A 16,582-nucleotide genomic window follows, 5' to 3' on the forward strand; every position below is an offset into this window, starting at 1 on the left:
CTTTCGTCGATCAAACGCGCATGCCTATTCACGTTACCACTCCAAGTTGTACATCGCTGTAAATACGAATGCCGAGACGACGTTGCCTACTGAAAATAATCACGAGAGAGAAGGGACGCGATGCAAAGCCGTGTCTTCGTTCGTCGCACATCGCGACGCCACAAAGGCGATCAACGGGCGTCGGCGTCTCCGTAACGGCGATCTCCTTCGATCCTGTTTTTCACATAAAGGCTCTTTTAATATTATCAATAGGTATATGTAAGCAACATGTTGCAAATTTTTTGTATGTCGAGAGTGAATCGACAGATTTATTAATATCAGTTGTGATTCCATCGTGATTTTTGATTTTGGTTACAAAAGAAGTTCTCAAGAAGAAAAGTAAAACATTTTTAGGCGTGGCAGATTCGTGGTGCATCAGAGTAATTTCAAAAATAACATTCGAACATATTCGTGAATATTTGTAATCTTTTTATGTTTCTAAGACAAGATGCGATATTCAGGATATTTAAATCGTTACTATTTTTGATAACAAAAAGACTGTTTTACGTAACTATGAGCGATAAACATCCTACGAGGAGGAATTGGATGGAACAAAGAGCTTGTAAATGATCCGATCAACATCAAGAGCCAGCTTTGAAATTCGACTAGTTGATTAAACATTGGAAAGAGTCGAAAGGCGGCGGTGAGACTACACCGAAGGCACCTTTCGGACGTCGGTGATGATTCGCAGATTCATACTGTTCCATCCACACATTGCAAGCATAAACAGTGTCCGAATAAACCAGATTCTAAACTGATTGTAATCATTTGGCACGAACTTGATCGTTTCTTCGGTTTTGCCAAATATAATTAAAAGAATCGATAAAACTTTGTGAATCGGAGAAGATTTGGCTAAAAGTCGTTGTTGATTCATGGATCGACGGTACTGACCTCGGATTTCAACGTGTGTACATATATATTTTAACAAATTGAAATCGTGTCGTTTGTGCAAAAATGGCGAAGAACGGTAGACCCATAGTTGAAGAATGTAATATTCAAGAATTTGATAAAAGAATGCGAAAGCATAACAGAATCAATAAGAACAAGGAAAGATTCGAGGAAACAAATTTACCGAGTCCACCACCCGATCCTTGGACGTCTCCGAGATGCTCACAAGCCGTTCATAATTTATCCGTAGAACCACCGCAAGAAGAAGACGACATCATTGCTTATTTAGCGGGTATTCGTACACCACCACCGTGCGATAGTCGAAACTCTGATTGTTTATCAAGGAATTCAGCGACATCGACAATGGCTGTGGCGAGTATCTATACGGAGGAATCCTTCGAGCAACTGGACAGGATCTACGAAATGGCGGAGCAGATACTGGAACTCCGCGATCGTAGTTCGAAACTATTCAAACGTGTCAGAGAATTAGAAAGACTAAAGGTATTGAGAACGGCGGATTTGCGTGCGGAGAGAGCAATTTTTGCTAATAAAGACATAAGTAGTGATTTACCAGATGAGGATGCTGGCTTTGCCGAGTCTTTATTGGACGCAATAATATCGAGCAGTCGAGATTCCCAATTTCAAAGACGAAATCCGAGGTCACCGTCTTCTTCGAGACAAAGAAGTCGATCGCTTGCCATGTCTGAACAATCTTTACCACGATCGCCAAATCTGGGTAACCGTTCGGCGCTTGGTATAGAGAAGGCGATCTTCAGGAATGAAAATTCTGGTGTACCGAAAGTCTCTAAATGGACCAGAGTAAAGGCTGCTTTTAAGTGGGAGAGAGCCTGTCCCAATGATATGACAGATTCAAACATCGAACAAACATCAACGACACCGAGCACACCAACTACGAAGTATCTTCGAATTCCAGATATTGCATCTGGGAATTGGTCCTGTACCGGGGAACTCTCAGGACCCTCCACGCCACTCGGCCGACCCTCTTCAGCTTTTTCTTCCAGCGAAGATGTATTTGATCGTAAGATTTTTAAAAGCGTATTTTTATGAGAACGATTTAATTTACAGACTCAAAAGATAAACAATTTTCCTCAAATATTTCGCAAGTCTTTGAGATTTTTTCAAATTAAAAATTTGTTTTTGATAAGAAATTAGTATAAAATTTCTTTCGAATATTTTTTTAATATCTTTTAAATTGTCATTTTTTTAGATATATTATTTGTTCTATCTTATAGGTCAGCGAAAATACATATCCGACTCTACTGATCGACGAATATCCCGAGCGAAAGAAATTCCGAAAAGAAACGAATCTACCGTATGCAATAAATCGCCCGAAGATGACGTTACCGTGACTATCGATGACGACACTGTACAGAATGCGAGCGAAATACGTGAGGTAAAGGATCTTTTGCCAAATTACGTGTGGAATTTGATATCGTGTACATATGTGTATATAACACTTAACCCACATATAGAAGAACTAAACGATCAAGGTCTGCTTCATGCAGGTGCATCGTTAAATGTCTTGACGAATTTATGGAGTGAGTCATTAACAACGCGTTTCGTCGTTTATTCATTTTATATGTGTATATACGCACGTGTATATACAATGAATTCCGAAAATATATGTATGTACGCTCTTTGAAATTGAATAAATCCTTTTGATAATAACCAAAAGTCTTTAAAATTGTTAACGCGTTTAGAAAAATTAATTAACTCTTTCAAAATATTTTATCGATTCGAAAACAAGTAATTATTCATTTTTACAGATCAGATTTACACATACATATTACACATAAATATTTGAAAAAATATCCGATATAAATATCTTTTACAGATATTGGTAATAAAGAAATTCTTTTTCATTTTATCAAAGAATTCCAAGCGTTTGCCAATAAACTTTCGTGAAGTCTGCAAAGGTTCACGCACGCAGAATTTTTCTCTTCCGAGACGTATCGGTCCACGCGCTTGTCGATTTAAAAATACATCGGACAAGCACGCGTGGGGTACGCCCGCATTTTCTGAATATGTTGAACTGACATCGATCGTACTCTTGGCCGTTAACGGTTCAATTTGTTTATCGAACATTGCAGAATAAACGCGTATCTCTTAATGATACATAGGACATTTCCAAGATCATTGGCAAATCTCCAAAGTATCGTATTTACCTTATAAATACGATTTTAATTCTAAACTTGCGTCAAATGTAAATATCGCGAGAACGCTAAGTTATAATTCATTTTATTGTTACTAACGGAAACGTAGAAGTAACGATTTATTTTCAGCATATGCGTAATCAACCTTACCAACACTTCAGTAAAATTTCAATAATTCATCGGACATATTTAAATTTTTCCGCGTTTAAATTCTAATTTAATTCTTTCGATTTCCATAGACTAATCAAGAAAAACCACTAATTCGAATCACGACGGAAAGCAGTTCTGAACCCCAAGTCAATATATCTAATTCGAAATCTTCATCGAGTTTTGATAAGGATGCAGAAGCTACACTTAAAAAGCCGACACCGACTTTAACTATCACAATACCATCTAGTGAAGAGGAATTCCGAAACGTTTCTTCGCCGGAATCTACTTCGCCACTTCCTTCCAGCACGCTTGACTCCGGTCAAAGTTCACCGCATCAAGTAAAGGCTCGTCAAAGTGCTCAGAATTTGACGGAATTTAAACGACAGGTATACTAAACAAATTAGAAAATGTAAAGATATACGATTTTCTTTTAAAATTGTTTTATTTCTTCATAAATATTATAGCGATCTATTGTGGAGGAATCGTCGGCTTCAAAAATTCAGAGAATGGATTCTAAGTGGAACAAAGTTAGACGGGCTTTTCTATCCAACACTGCTTTCAGTGTCCCACCAAGTCCAGTGAGAGTAATAGCTAGACAATCCTTTCTTCAGGATGGTAAGATTTATTTTCATTCACTTATTAATAAATATTACAAGTTTTTCATTCTTTGCCTTATTATATATATATCCACAAAATAATTTTGATAAGATAGCACATTATGTCATTGTTTTCTTTTTATTTTTTTAAGCGCAGCTATACAATCATCTAAATATTTAGAGAATGCTTGCATCTCTGAGGAGTGTTCGTTCGTTGCTTCGTTTATCGCTTCTTTATGACATTTCAAAATATTCTTCCGAAGTCTTTTCACTTCGTTCAATTTCATTTGTGCTTCCTTCATTGTTTGCTCTAAAATCTTTCTCGCTTCTTCTGTATTTTTCAAAAAACACTTTTTAGAGATCGGAGATGAGTTGTCGTAAAAACATAAAGGAATCAGAGCAGTTGCTTTTTCAATACATTGAGAAGTCTCATTTTGTAGTTCTTCTAAAGTCGTTTCAATTCGTCTGATACTAGGCATTAAGTCACAATATAAAGCAATAAACGTGTTTCTTGCGTGATCTTTGAATCGAAGGATTACTATTCGTGTTTCGGACGCGAAAGCAGGATCTAATTGCATCAATTTTTTAAGTCTTCGATCCAAACAGTTTGAGATACTTTTCACCCATTGACTTACATCAGTTTTATCCACACTTATTTCTTTCTTTAAAGATTCGATGATTGTTTGCTTTTCTACGTTAACAAACTTAGTTATGCTCTCGATTTGGTTCTTCATGCGTTTGCACGCCTCATTGCATTCCGAGGCTATTGTTTTAATATTGCTCTGAAAGATTAAAGAAATAAAAGTCTATACGTGTATCTAAGTACGTGTAAGAAAGTTAGTCTTACTTCACTCAAAGCATTTGGTTTTGGACAACAGAAATGAAAGAGAGTTTTCTTCGGATATTGTGTGGGAGCTTCTGTATTCTGCTTGCATGTGTCATATGGTTTCGATTGATCTTTTATATTACACTCCGATGTACTATTTTCCTTAGAAACTAATCTTTTGCCGATAAACTTTATGTAATACAAATACGGTGGGAGTTTTGATGCATCGTTAAAAATTCGACTTGTTGTAGAAACGTAGAATTTATACGGCAGCATGCCAAAATAATATAATCAGGTTAACTTTGTAAAACAAATGGTGTACGCCAGCAGATGTCTAATTATCGACCATGCGTCGGCATGAATAACAAAATATATAATAGTAGTACAATAATATTATTATATGCACATATAAAAGTATGCTATATGTAACGATTAAAAACAATTTAACATATATTATATTTTAGAATCAGAAACACCTAGAGCTCGTAGTTGCAGTGGCAGTGTAGAGGATTTATCTAAGAACTCCTTAATTTCAAACACTCAGCTGGAAACTCGACGAGATTATCAAGCATTGCGCGAAAAGCTTGGAGCTGAATTTCATCAAAAACTAATAGAATGGGAACGATTAAAGAGATCTACGGGAGGCAATACGAGAAGCACTCGAGATGCATTTACTCCCAGCAATGGTATAGTATTTACCTAGTTTAACAAAAAATAATTTACCACTAAACTTATATCAATTTATTGAAAACTCTAAATATATATACAATTTTGAAGTTTTTTTTTCTATTTAAGGAACAACACCAAGTAGTCCTCACGAAAGTTTGCTTTTGGCGGAAGATAGACTAGCTCCAGAATTCAAGAAGAAACTTCAAGAGTGGAAACGGTCGAAAAAAGGACGAAGAGCGAGTGCTTCCACAGAATCCCAACGAGTTAATCGACGACGCTTAACGGATTGGCAGCTCTGGCGGTATCCTTCAAAACCGGAAACGAAAGCTCAGGAAGTGATGGGTCCTCGTCGTAGCTGTGGAAGCGTTGGTAGTACCGGTAGCATTGGAAGCGATAGCAGACTTCACTTGTGTGAGGATTTTGTAAAAAGAATGGAAGCCTGGAGAAGACTTAGTGAGGCATCGAGAAGACCACCATCTGCTCGATTAGGTTTCACCTCCGGTATTGTGGACGAGACAGAATTTCTTACTTTGGACAGAATTCTCTCAGTTTTTGGAAACATCGAACAGGAAACTCAGCAGGATAGTGATTGGTTTGAACGAAGATCAAAGTAATTGTTAAATGTTTCCATTTAATAAATTTGAACATTCCTTTAAGAATAATTACGAATTTTTTTCTTCTAGTTTGACCGAAAAATCGCAAAATTTTAAATCTGCTAATGAAATCTTAATCCGGACATCAGTTGGTTCCTATCGCTTCGAAGGTATATCTCAAGAATTTACCAGGAAATTATATGATTGGGAAAAGTTCCGTGGCATATCCCCGAGATCTTCAACATTTCGTTTATTAGGTCCGGCTTATGCATCTCTTATAGAAACGGTGAACGATTCAACGACAACTGACGTCGCAACTACAGCAGGTTGAAGTTAATTTTAGTTTTTTTAGAGAACATTAAATTAATTCTGCATCTTTCGTTGCCTGATTATAGATGAAGAGGAGGCTTTCCTTGGTGGTATCAAGAGATCTAAATCGCTCGGAAGTGTCGTCGAAGCTAGCGAACGTACGCAACCATTTATTCGTCGTTCTGCTAGTCTATGTTCATTGAACTATTTGACCGAAAAGTTGAAAGGAACAAATTTTATGGCTGATTCCCCAGCACTTGGTAAATAATCCCCATTAAGTGCAATATTCGTTATTCACAGTAGTAAGAATTTACAATAATGATTTCAAACTTATAGTAGGCTCAGAGAGAAGGCCAAATACCTCAGTAGATAGGATCATTGACGACTTTGAACCAGAGGCTGTGATAGTCGATATCGAGGACGTCATCGAAGAAACGGCTAGTCCCTTGAGAAGAGTTCAGCCTCATCAGACTCCAGTTTACTCCGTAGCAGCCAGCGAAACGACTAGTATAGCTGTACCTCTTGGTACGGTGACGTCTAGTCACGAACCATCTCCAGCGATTCTGATGGAAGTCGAAGATGATCCGAACAGAGAACATTGGGAGTCAAGAAACTGGAACTTGAGGACTGATCTTTCCATTCGGAATTCTTCTGTTCCAGGCAACTGGCTTCCATTCTGGGGTGAAAAGACACATTTTTCAGCATACGATAAGACTAACCCAGAGTTTGAAGAAGATCGGCATCGAAGATCAGATCATTGCTACCAACATATTTCCGATCAAAAAACGTGGACGACTGTTGGTTGGAATAAAACAACCAAGTATCCATCTGATCGCTCCTTCGAATTAACTCAGAACGAGCAATTATTCGATAGTAACGAGGAAGAATATAATTGCATGAATTTGAAGAGGTAAGAGAAAAGCGTAAAGGACATAGATACGAGAATGTACATATTTCGACATTAATAATTCCTTCTTTTGACTGGAATTGTTATTACGTTGTTGAAACTGGCATTACTTTTACACTCTCGCAGATTTTATATTTTGATTCCAGTGAAGTACGAGGTATTCGTTTTGGGAGAAATAACGATGATAATGCAGACAAAACTTGGATGATGACTGATGAATGTATTGGTAGATATATATTTATCGTTAAAATAAAGAAATAATATAATACGTGTTGTTATTATAATATCTTTTTTAGAAGATACACCTGTATATAATGTGTCCAAATCCGAAGATATTCCGACAAGAACTACGGGAACTAGAACTATGGGAGAAATGGAAGAACCAATGGTACATTTTATATATATTACGACGTATTTTAATTTTAAGAATATTTTGATTAATTTTATCTTCGGTTTCACATATAAGACAAATTTTCGAGAATCTCATGATAGTGAACAAATTTGTTTAAAAATCTTCCGAGAAGCTAAGTTTTATCATAACGCGATCGAAATTAGCGACCTGTCGGTACAACCAGGAGTTGCCGTACGAGGATAACGAGGAGCAAAGGAGCGAAAGGAAGGAGCTGAAAAGAGACGAGGATGACATTGACGACAAAAACGATGGCAAGAAAGAAATCCCCAATGGAAACAGAAACGAAAGGAATTTAAGCTTCTCTTATCATCATCAATCTGGAGCTGTCGATAATCACACTGTCGATAATCTAGGAAACTTTTCAGGAAGTTCTACTGTACCTTTGAAATCTGAGTCGGGTAGGAATATAAATGTAAAATAAATCAATTCTTAGAGCTTAATCCATTATTGTTTATTATTTATTGTATACAATTAATATAAATTTAATGGTATATATTAAATATACGATATGTATAATAAATATTTCTCTTTTTTTATAAATGAAGATTTCTTTCGGAATAATAATGTTGGTGCAAGTGAAATCTCAAAGGAGGAAAAGGATATTGAAGAAAAGTTCTGCAAAGATAACAAAATATTTCCATTACGTCAATACGCTGACTTTAACGCAATGAGATGCTCTCACGATTTTTCTTCCTCCAGTATTATTGAGAATAAATATGGAAACAGTAAAGAAATTCGAAATACAGAAATTTCGAAGGAAGAAGAGATTGCGATGAAAAATCTGTCACTCGTAAAAGGAATTGAAACAATCCGAAAGACAGAGCAGAAACAATATCGTTCCTTTGAGAGGATTTCAACACCGTTTAAGAATGGTAATCTGGAGTATCGTGAACCAACCATTAGAACGACGCCATTAACTGTATCGACGCATCGCGGAGCACGTTGCGTCGAAAGAATCATCATCAACGAAGAAACTCTAAAGAAGATAGTCGTGCCTACAGCGAGCAGCGACAGTGCGAGCAGCTCGTCGAGATCGAAAAAGGATGAGCCTTCGAATACTTCCAATAATCATTCAGACTTGGATGAAGCTTGTAACGACAACAACAAGCTTCCTCTTGAACTTGGCTCTCACGTTGTAAATCAAAATGTGAATAATGGCATACGAGCGAAACAGAAAGCAGAATCTACTTCTCGAAACGTTTTCATAAAGACCAAACGTATGATATTTTCACCTTTTCGTCGTGCTTCTCATGAAAGAGATATCGATGAATCCACCTTGAATCGAGTGGAAAGACCAAAGAGCAAGAGTAAGAGTAAATCAAGATCGGCATCGCCCAGAACTTCGCGGCATGAAACTGTGCCTCGAACGCCTCTGTCTCTTCCATGGGCCCTTCGATCTTCCTCGAAAGAGCCGGAAACAAAGGACGACGTTCCTTTTGAACGACGTGGAGAGGAAAGGTTCTGGTTTCAAAAATATCACAAGCGTACACGTTCAGGGGAAGAACGTGTTGTTCAGAACAGTAAAATAATAACTGAAAAAGAAGAAAAGAAAATTAGTACCGAAAAGGTGGAAATTAGTACAAGTACGCGTGATAAAGATATTAATAAAGAAGTCGCGTATGTCGAAGAAAAGAAAGTAGTAGAGAAGAAAGATGAGGGACAAAAAAAAGATTATAGAAATCCTATTGACGACGGTTACGAAGAAATTATAGTTCGAGAGACTGAACAGGAGCATCATTTATCTGGTACTTCAATAAATTTTAAATTGTTTTATTTATGCTACACATATAGTTACAGTTTTTTAATTAAAAATTTAATTTCTTTAGAAGTACCAATTTTCGGGATACAGGAAGAAGATGAAACAGAACGTTCCACGATAACGGAGGATAAATTGCCTTCAGATCTTGTACACAAATTACGGATCCTTTCAAATGCGGCGGCGAGAAGGGACGGCAGGATTGGTAGTTGTATTGCTACAACAGAGTCACGGAGCTCGAGAATACAACGGGCAAAAGAGGGCTTCCTATCGCGTCGTGGTGGTCCCTTATGTCAATCCATGCTGGAGCCTTTGACACCCGTAACTTCAAATCAAAAGGACGATCCACCTTCCATGGACGATCACAAAGATTTGACTTTGAATATCGAAAATGTAAATCGTGAAAATACAAATCGGGATCCTTTAGTCGAGTAAGTGGATAACAATACATTTAAAAATCGACATTATGTTATGAACCGATTGCGACGTTCATACATTTGCTACTTTAACAAATGTAAAACTTATTTTAGTTGTCCGACTCAACCGTCATCCGTTTCACGATCACCAACCCTTTCTCAGAACTCGAATTCCAAGTCTGATTTGGTAAAATCTGCTAGCGCAGGAATGATAAACGTCGATCCAGATACCTTTGGTCGACTTGCTAGTAGTAATCGTGGGTGCGAATCCTTACCACGAACGATATCGAAGCGACGAGATTCTGATGGACCCTTAGCAAGAATAGTCAATAAATTAAGATTTTCAAAATTGATGCGAGGTAAGGACAATGATGATGGAAATATGAGTACGATCTCCACGTTATGTCGGCAAAGTTTACTTATTGACGTTCGTTCCGATCTCGAGGAAAACTATGAAAACGAAGATCAGTCGGACGAAGAAGAGGATGAAAATAGCAAGGAACGTCGGTGAGGCTAAAGCGGTAAGAAGAGGAATCGAGATTTATGATTGACGATGTTTAACGATTCGATGGTGTTCTGTAAATTATAATTAACTATTTTATCAAACAGAAATGAATGAAACGAAGAGCTAAGTATATCTATTCATCTTCATAATCTACTATTTTCATACATTAATGATGCTTAAAGAAGAGGAATTTAAATAATAAATGACACGAGATATTTTAGTAGTTCTAGATTTTATTTTAAAAGTATATCGATATGTTGAAAATGTCTTCTTAAGTATTGATTTATCCATATTTAATAATCAATAAGTAATCCTTTCGTTACTGGACGGATTCGTATTCATCATCTTTTGAGAAAAACTATAAAAAGAAATTGAAAATGCAACTCCATGCAAGATCCATGAGAGAAACGATAAAACGAACGCGTGCACAATACAATTACACGTCCGAGATTGTGAACGATCTAAATAGAGTTTACGAAGCAGTAGAGTAAAAATAGAAAGGAAAAAACAGAAAGAGAGAGAAAGAGAGAGTGATCATTAGCTTGGGTAAACACACGCGTAGGACGATGCAGAGTTCGAGTGCTCGCTGGTGCAACGAGCGGTAAACAAGAATGGCGGCTGAAGAGGGATCCGGTCCTTCCGAGCCGGTGTTCGATTAAATGGGATTAATGTCCCTGGGGCAGTTTCGAGTGGCGAGATACGCGCGTGTCGCGCGCAACCGGCTTTGCCGCGTGTTCCCTCTCCCCTTCCTCTTCCCCACTCTGTACCTTTCTCGTCCATTCTTCTCACCCTTGGCTTGCTTCGTCAATCCCCACTTTCCCACCAATTCGACTTCCCTTACTCCTCGATCATTGGATTCTTTTTCCTCGCGTTTTCGAGTCTCACTAACGTTCCACCATTTTCTAAGCAAGGAAGAAGGAAGAAAATTAAATGCGTAACTAAGTAATAGTGTATAATAGGAAAAGGTATAATGATTGCACGTGAATGAGCCATGAAAATCAATTACATCGATCTAAGACAAAGGCAAATGTGTTCTTCTATAAGTTCTTCGATCTAGTAAGGCGAATTTCATCGATTTTCTGATGAGTAAACAAATCACTCGACAGAGCATGCTAAGATTTATTCACGCGTATAATACGCCAATTGTATCCTCCCGTGACATCGGAACCCCAATTGTTTTGAACACTATGGAAAATATTTTATTTCAGTACGTTATGACCTTTTTTTGGGCTCCAATAACAATTCAAATGTTTATTATTAATTAAATGTCTTTTAAATGTAACATTTAACTGGATAAATATTTCACAAAAATTATTTTAAATAATCAGAAGACTTCATTTTTATCAAGAATTTCTTTAATTACTCCTTTCGAAAAGAAAGCAAATATTTTTTTTCTTATAAAACAGTTGTAGTCTCGCATTATATCTTTTTGCCGGTGATCTTGCGATCCTGCTTTTTTTTTTTTTTTTTTATTTTGTTCACTTAAAGATTCGACGTACCGGAAATTTTTACAGCTTTGTGCAAAGAGAAAAACAATATTTATCGAGCGACTTCCTTAATATAAAGAATGTTTTAGTATCCTGAAAGAATAGAAGGATAACTTTGAAAAGAGAAGAGTATTCTTAAGAAGTAACAAATAGAAAATATGAGAAAAAGAGAAAGAGAGATCCTGGAATCGAAATCAGGATCTTTTACCGATTTATGAGCTTAAAGAATCGGACGCGCGGGATCATGGAGGTGTTGCACAAAAGGCGGTCGTGTTTCTGGTTGCATTCGTTGGGATCGACCTCGCATCTACCTGCGTTTTATAATCCGGAAGTATTCGCGGGAACACGCATCGAAAGTCAAAACTAAATGGGACCGCTGTCATATTGACTAAGCATAAAAGAAGCGTACACGGAAGAATTCTGATTTTGATTTCGATCTCCTTTAGTAGCTTTTTCTTTTGTTCAATAGACTTTCCATTGTAAGGATCATCCTACTGCGTAAGCGCGAACTTAAAAGATGAAAAAAACGACATTGCGAATTCTCACGTTGAGTGTTGAATTGGCAGTTTTTGTGTCGCGAATTACAACAATATTTTTGTGTATTATTTTTCAAGGAAGCTGGCAAACTTTTTGGTCTAATAATAGTGTAATAAAATATTTAACGGAGTATTTAGTACTTAAATGTTAAAGTAAACATTTTTTAGAAAAAGGGTATATGCGAGCCAAGTGCGAAATATGGTAGGTCGTAAAAGAAAAGCAAATATAACTTGATAATACGAGAGAATTGAGAAGCTAGCTTTTCAAATATTCTTTTTTGAAAAAATCTATCGAATGTAGTTGATACGACCTAAATAATTCTAAATAAAAACGAAATAATTCTAAATTTAGTCAAGCATATCCGATCATCTTCACTTTATTATAGTATTCTTGGGAAATTTAGCGGCATTGTTTGCCACCATTGAAAGATTTTTCGACTAAAATAAAGAAGAAAAAGAAATAGTGGAGGAAGGACAGGGTTCCAGAGATGAAAAAATGTAAATATTTCCAGCGAACAATTAATTATTTAAGGATGTATTTAAGGATGAGCTTTATCACAATATCGCTTTGCGTAAAAGAACGGTAGTTGCTCGTCCAAGCAAGTGACCAGATCGCCAATGTCAAAATACTTCCGTCGATAGAGGGTGGTTTAGCGGGAATAAGAAAGAAGGAGTAGAGACGAAAAGGTTTGGAGTGAGAAGGACGAGAAGACAAACGACGCCGCATCGTTGTCTGATCGTGGAGATTGCTTTATTTGAGAAGCGGTTTAAGTTAAGCACGCTGCACGAGTAGCCCAAAACTCTCCGCAAATACCTAACGTCGTCTCGTCTCGAAGGAGGAGACCGCATTAAGGCGTAACGCATTAAGCATCGGAATAATGTAATCTTGTGGTCGGGATCAAGCGATAAATATAATCGGTCCGTTGAAATTTGTCGGTGGCGCGCATTCGGCCGAATCCCTATCCCCATCACCGCACCTGTGTGTGTGTTCTCTCTTCCTCTTTCTCATTCACCTCTTTAGGAACGTCGGATGTATCTGGTTTTATCGGATGAAGTCGATCGAAAATTTCGATCTCACTTCGCGATATCCGTCTTGCATTTTTAATTCTACTCGATAGGAGTTTTTTTTCTGTTATCGGCAAGAAAAGTCTTTCGAAGATCGTGAAACATAATGGTCTTCACAAAGAAAATCGTAAAAACGAGTTATGAACACATAGAAGCAAGAAAAAATTGGATTATAGTGATCTTAAAATTTTTCAATCTTTTAATTTTCTAGTTCAAAACAGTTTCCATTCGATTTCAGCTACGAGTCGCACAAAGTTTCGTTTCGCAGTAAACAAGAACAGACAAATCTATAAAGGAAAAAAATGAACAAAAAAAAATGTAAAGAGGAGACGAGCGAAACGATGCGCATCCACTTATACGTTCGGCCGAGTATTACAAAGCGACCGATTCGGTGCACATATAAATCAGTCGACTTCCGACGAGGACGTACAACAAGCCGCTATTCTCTCGCGCGACAAACTCGCGCAGGACTCGCAGAATGTCTTTCTCTTTCTCTTTCTCCCTTTCTCTCTCTCTCCCTCTCTCTCTCTCTCTCTCTTTTCCTTCTTTCTTTCTTTCTCTCATGTGGAGTAAGATCGATCGTTCAATTTGAAGCTCACGGCTGTGGGATCGTTGCTAGGCAGGGTGGTCCGATATTCCTGTCGAATGTTTGACGGCCACATCGAGTAGGCCGCTTTATCGGAAATCCACGTTTCAACCTTTGAAGTCAAGTGTAGACTTGCTACGAAAGATCTTTTTGCGATCATTCACTTGTTCTTTTACAGTGAAAGTATGTATAGATTTTCCTAAAATTAGTTATAATTTCTTATCAAAACTTGCCTCGTAAATATTTCTAAATCATTTACGGTATAATTCCGATGATCCAAAGATAATTATTGGATATTTTTGTATCGGAGATATAAAATTTTACTCCTTATTCTAAAAATTTCTTCAGGGAAGAAAAAAACAGCGGTAGTTCCATGTAAAAGCAGAATACGAACGACTTCCCGTGTATAACTCATTTGTATGGTATATAACTCATTTGGACGGTAATTTTGAATGCTTTTCAAAATCACGGGGCTATCATTTCGTTTAATTTATATCTTCTGTCGTGTGAAAATACTCATAGACTTCCTAGTGCCGTAAATTTTATCGATACCGTTATCGTTGACCGATGCATTTCGAATTGCAAGAGAAATAGTTCTTAAGTAATTCTATTAATATTAGATTATTAATTAATCAGACGTCAGATATTATTGAGATAAACTAGAAACCAAATTTGATTGCATTTTCAAAATAATGAAATATTTACTTAGATCCTAGGTATTCTAAATCTTGTTAGGTAGAGATCCTAGAATATCAGCTTGATATAATTTGTCGGAATTACGTAAAATCGTGTTACGAGATGAAGCTTTTTAGAAGAACGTAGCTTTGTAGATTCATTTATGCGATAAACACAAGTGTTACTTTGAAAATTTGAATATTTTGAGAAAGAGGGACCTTTTTTGCGAGAGGACATAAAGAGAGTAGGAGAAAAAAGCGAAAGAGAAAAAGAAAGAGAAAAAAAGGGGAGAGAGAGAGAGAGAGAAAGAGAGAGTGAAAAAGGAGTCATCGTCATCGTCGTAGGAAGAGAATACTGCAGGTTCTCAAATTGCGATGAAACCGGGCACCAAAGTGTCGCGCTGGTTTCGAATGACGGCCGGACCACCGATGACGATGATGTTCCTTCTTCATCGAACATCCTTTGACTTTCCTGAAACTCATTAATTTGTATCTGTAAATTTGTTGGAAATTAATTTTCTTCATAAAACTCAGTATTTCGTACTGTGAAATGTTTTTCTTAAATTATTAACAGAGAAAAGGGAAAGTTTAAGAAAATATGAAATCAGTTTATCTGCAAAAATTTTATTCACAAAAATATCACTTTGTTCTTCTTTGTCACTTACCTCAATTACAATAAATTATATGTTACGCTATATAATACAACGTTTAATTAATTTTATTTATCGCATAATTAGTCAGACTATCGTACAAAATATACAAGTTATCGGTGGGTGATAGTATGTACAGAGGATATGATTGATATCTGTAAAAAAAGGTCGGACGCATAATGTTGTGTGCGTGGTCTCGTTTTTAAAAACAATTCATTATCGTTCGATACCCTATTGTTCAAGATAATACTGATATTTTCATTTGTCACAAAGTACATCGATTAATTCGACTGATATTATATTATACCTAATTTGTTAAGGACTCGAGAAGAGATTCAAGATGAAGCAACTCATGTCAAATGATCGTTATTGTAAAAGATCGTAAAGCGCCGTGATATAAGACTGTGCCATTTGAAGAGTTTCGTATTTGGATAACTGTCTATCATTTCCAAGCGAAGGTAGATAAGCTCTTAACCTGTCGAAAGCTTTGTTAAGATTCTGCATCCGTCTTCTCTCTCTAGCATTGGCAGCTAGTCTTCGTTTCCTAACCGTCGTAGAGCTAACGTATTTGCCTCGTCTCCTTGCATCTCGTCCAGAAGAAGTTGGATTACCAGCTGAATCAGGACCGTCGCTTGTCTCTTCATCGTCTTCGCTATCGGCATCCATTGTTCTGTCCGAAAGACCACTAGAATTGCTGACGACGCTTCCACGACAGGATTGAGCTTTATCGTGTTCAGCTTCCCCATCAGCATCCACATCCAACTCTTCTCCAAGATCTACGGTGTCCAAGCGCGAGGATCGTGTTTTTCCAATCACGACACAACCAGTACTATTAGCCATTCTCTTGGTTGTATATCTTTGGTCTTCCGTTGCTCCAGACAAAAGACGATAGGAAGGGCCACCAATTATATTAGTTTCTGGTTCTGAAGAAATCGAGAGTGTCGTAGCAGGACTGACGGATCGTACACTCGCCGTAGGACTCGGAGTGTGCCAACCGTCGCTTCTGTTACTTTCATATATCACGCAACGAGGTACAGTCAAAGTGCTCACTGGAGGCAAGCCTGACTTTGTTTTGGTGTAGGTCGTGTAACTCGGTAATTCCAAGTACGTACATGACCCGACTTCATCCTCGCGTGGTGGAAACATATAGCCGTAACGAAACATTTCCTGAAGTTCCATCGTACGAGAATCAGTATGATATCACACTGATAGCTCCTCTTCTCTTTGATCTTAATCGTTTGCACTGTCCCTAGATCTTCTTTCGATAATTGATTCGATCTAATTGAGAGACAGAAAGTTCGAAGTTCTTCTTTTTTTATTACACTACTTGAAAAAATTGTACCA

General features: G+C 37.3%; 3 protein-coding genes across 8 annotated transcripts; 1 reads left to right on the forward strand and 2 right to left on the reverse strand.

Annotated features, from left to right (window-relative positions):
* The first annotated feature begins 48 nt into the window (after positions 1–48).
* On the forward strand, positions 49–11,564 carry LOC127061851 (uncharacterized). Of its 6 annotated transcripts, XR_007780970.1 has the most exons (17): positions 56–1,966; positions 2,181–2,341; positions 3,341–3,637; positions 3,716–3,866; positions 5,138–5,359; positions 5,469–5,952; positions 6,026–6,261; positions 6,331–6,504; positions 6,581–7,154; positions 7,298–7,377; positions 7,448–7,539; positions 7,676–7,961; positions 8,109–9,308; positions 9,390–9,750; positions 9,850–10,094; positions 10,181–10,256; positions 10,345–11,564. XR_007780970.1 is itself a non-coding variant. In XM_050989281.1 (16 exons), exons 1-15 carry the CDS (start codon positions 994–996, stop codon positions 10,244–10,246), a joined length of 5,688 nt encoding a protein of 1,895 aa, XP_050845238.1. In that variant the 5' UTR covers positions 56–993; the 3' UTR covers positions 10,247–10,256; positions 10,345–11,564. The 6 variants fall into 6 exon arrangements, 5 of the variants coding, with proteins under 5 accessions (XP_050845237.1, XP_050845239.1, XP_050845238.1 ...); XM_050989281.1 differs by having other exon boundaries at positions 9,850–10,256; XM_050989284.1 differs by having other exon boundaries at positions 10,181–11,564.
* LOC127061858 (uncharacterized) lies at positions 3,860–4,986 on the reverse strand. Its single transcript, XM_050989293.1, has 2 exons — positions 4,695–4,986; positions 3,860–4,629 (listed from the first exon to the last, which is right to left on the reverse strand). Exons 1-2 carry the CDS (start codon positions 4,947–4,949, stop codon positions 3,973–3,975), a joined length of 912 nt encoding a protein of 303 aa, XP_050845250.1. The 5' UTR covers positions 4,950–4,986; the 3' UTR covers positions 3,860–3,972.
* Positions 11,565–15,023: 3,459 nt separating the features above from the next.
* On the reverse strand, positions 15,024–16,459 carry LOC127072631 (protein atonal). The gene has a single exon (XM_051013174.1). The coding sequence runs from the start codon at positions 16,415–16,417 to the stop codon at positions 15,605–15,607; it is 813 nt and encodes a 270-aa protein (XP_050869131.1). The 5' UTR covers positions 16,418–16,459; the 3' UTR covers positions 15,024–15,604.
* Positions 16,460–16,582: the final 123 nt, after the last annotated feature.

The sequence above is a fragment of the Vespula vulgaris genome, chromosome 2 (genome assembly GCF_905475345.1).
Source record: "Vespula vulgaris chromosome 2, iyVesVulg1.1, whole genome shotgun sequence".
NCBI lineage: Eukaryota > Metazoa > Arthropoda > Insecta > Hymenoptera > Vespidae > Vespula > Vespula vulgaris.

What these genes read in the sequence shown, in the direction of transcription:
- LOC127061851 (XM_050989280.1), top strand. Translation starts at nt 994, where the DNA reads ATGGCGAAGAACGGTAGACCCATAGTTGAAGAATGTAATATTCAAGAA. An exon ending in TGCATTTACTCCCAGCAATG is followed by an intron (nt 5,360 to 5,468) that starts GTATAGTATTTA and finishes TTTCTATTTAAG; the next exon opens with GAACAACACCAAGTAGTCCT. An exon ending in GATGACTGATGAATGTATTG is followed by an intron (nt 7,378 to 7,447) that starts GTAGATATATAT and finishes TATCTTTTTTAG; the next exon opens with AAGATACACCTGTATATAAT.
- LOC127061858 (XM_050989293.1), bottom strand. Translation starts at nt 4,949, where the DNA reads ATGCTGCCGTATAAATTCTACGTTTCTACAACAAGTCGAATTTTTAAC. An exon ending in AACCAAATGCTTTGAGTGAA is followed by an intron (nt 4,630 to 4,694) that starts GTAAGACTAACT and finishes TTAATCTTTCAG; the next exon opens with AGCAATATTAAAACAATAGC.
- LOC127072631 (XM_051013174.1), bottom strand. Translation starts at nt 16,417, where the DNA reads ATGGAACTTCAGGAAATGTTTCGTTACGGCTATATGTTTCCACCACGC.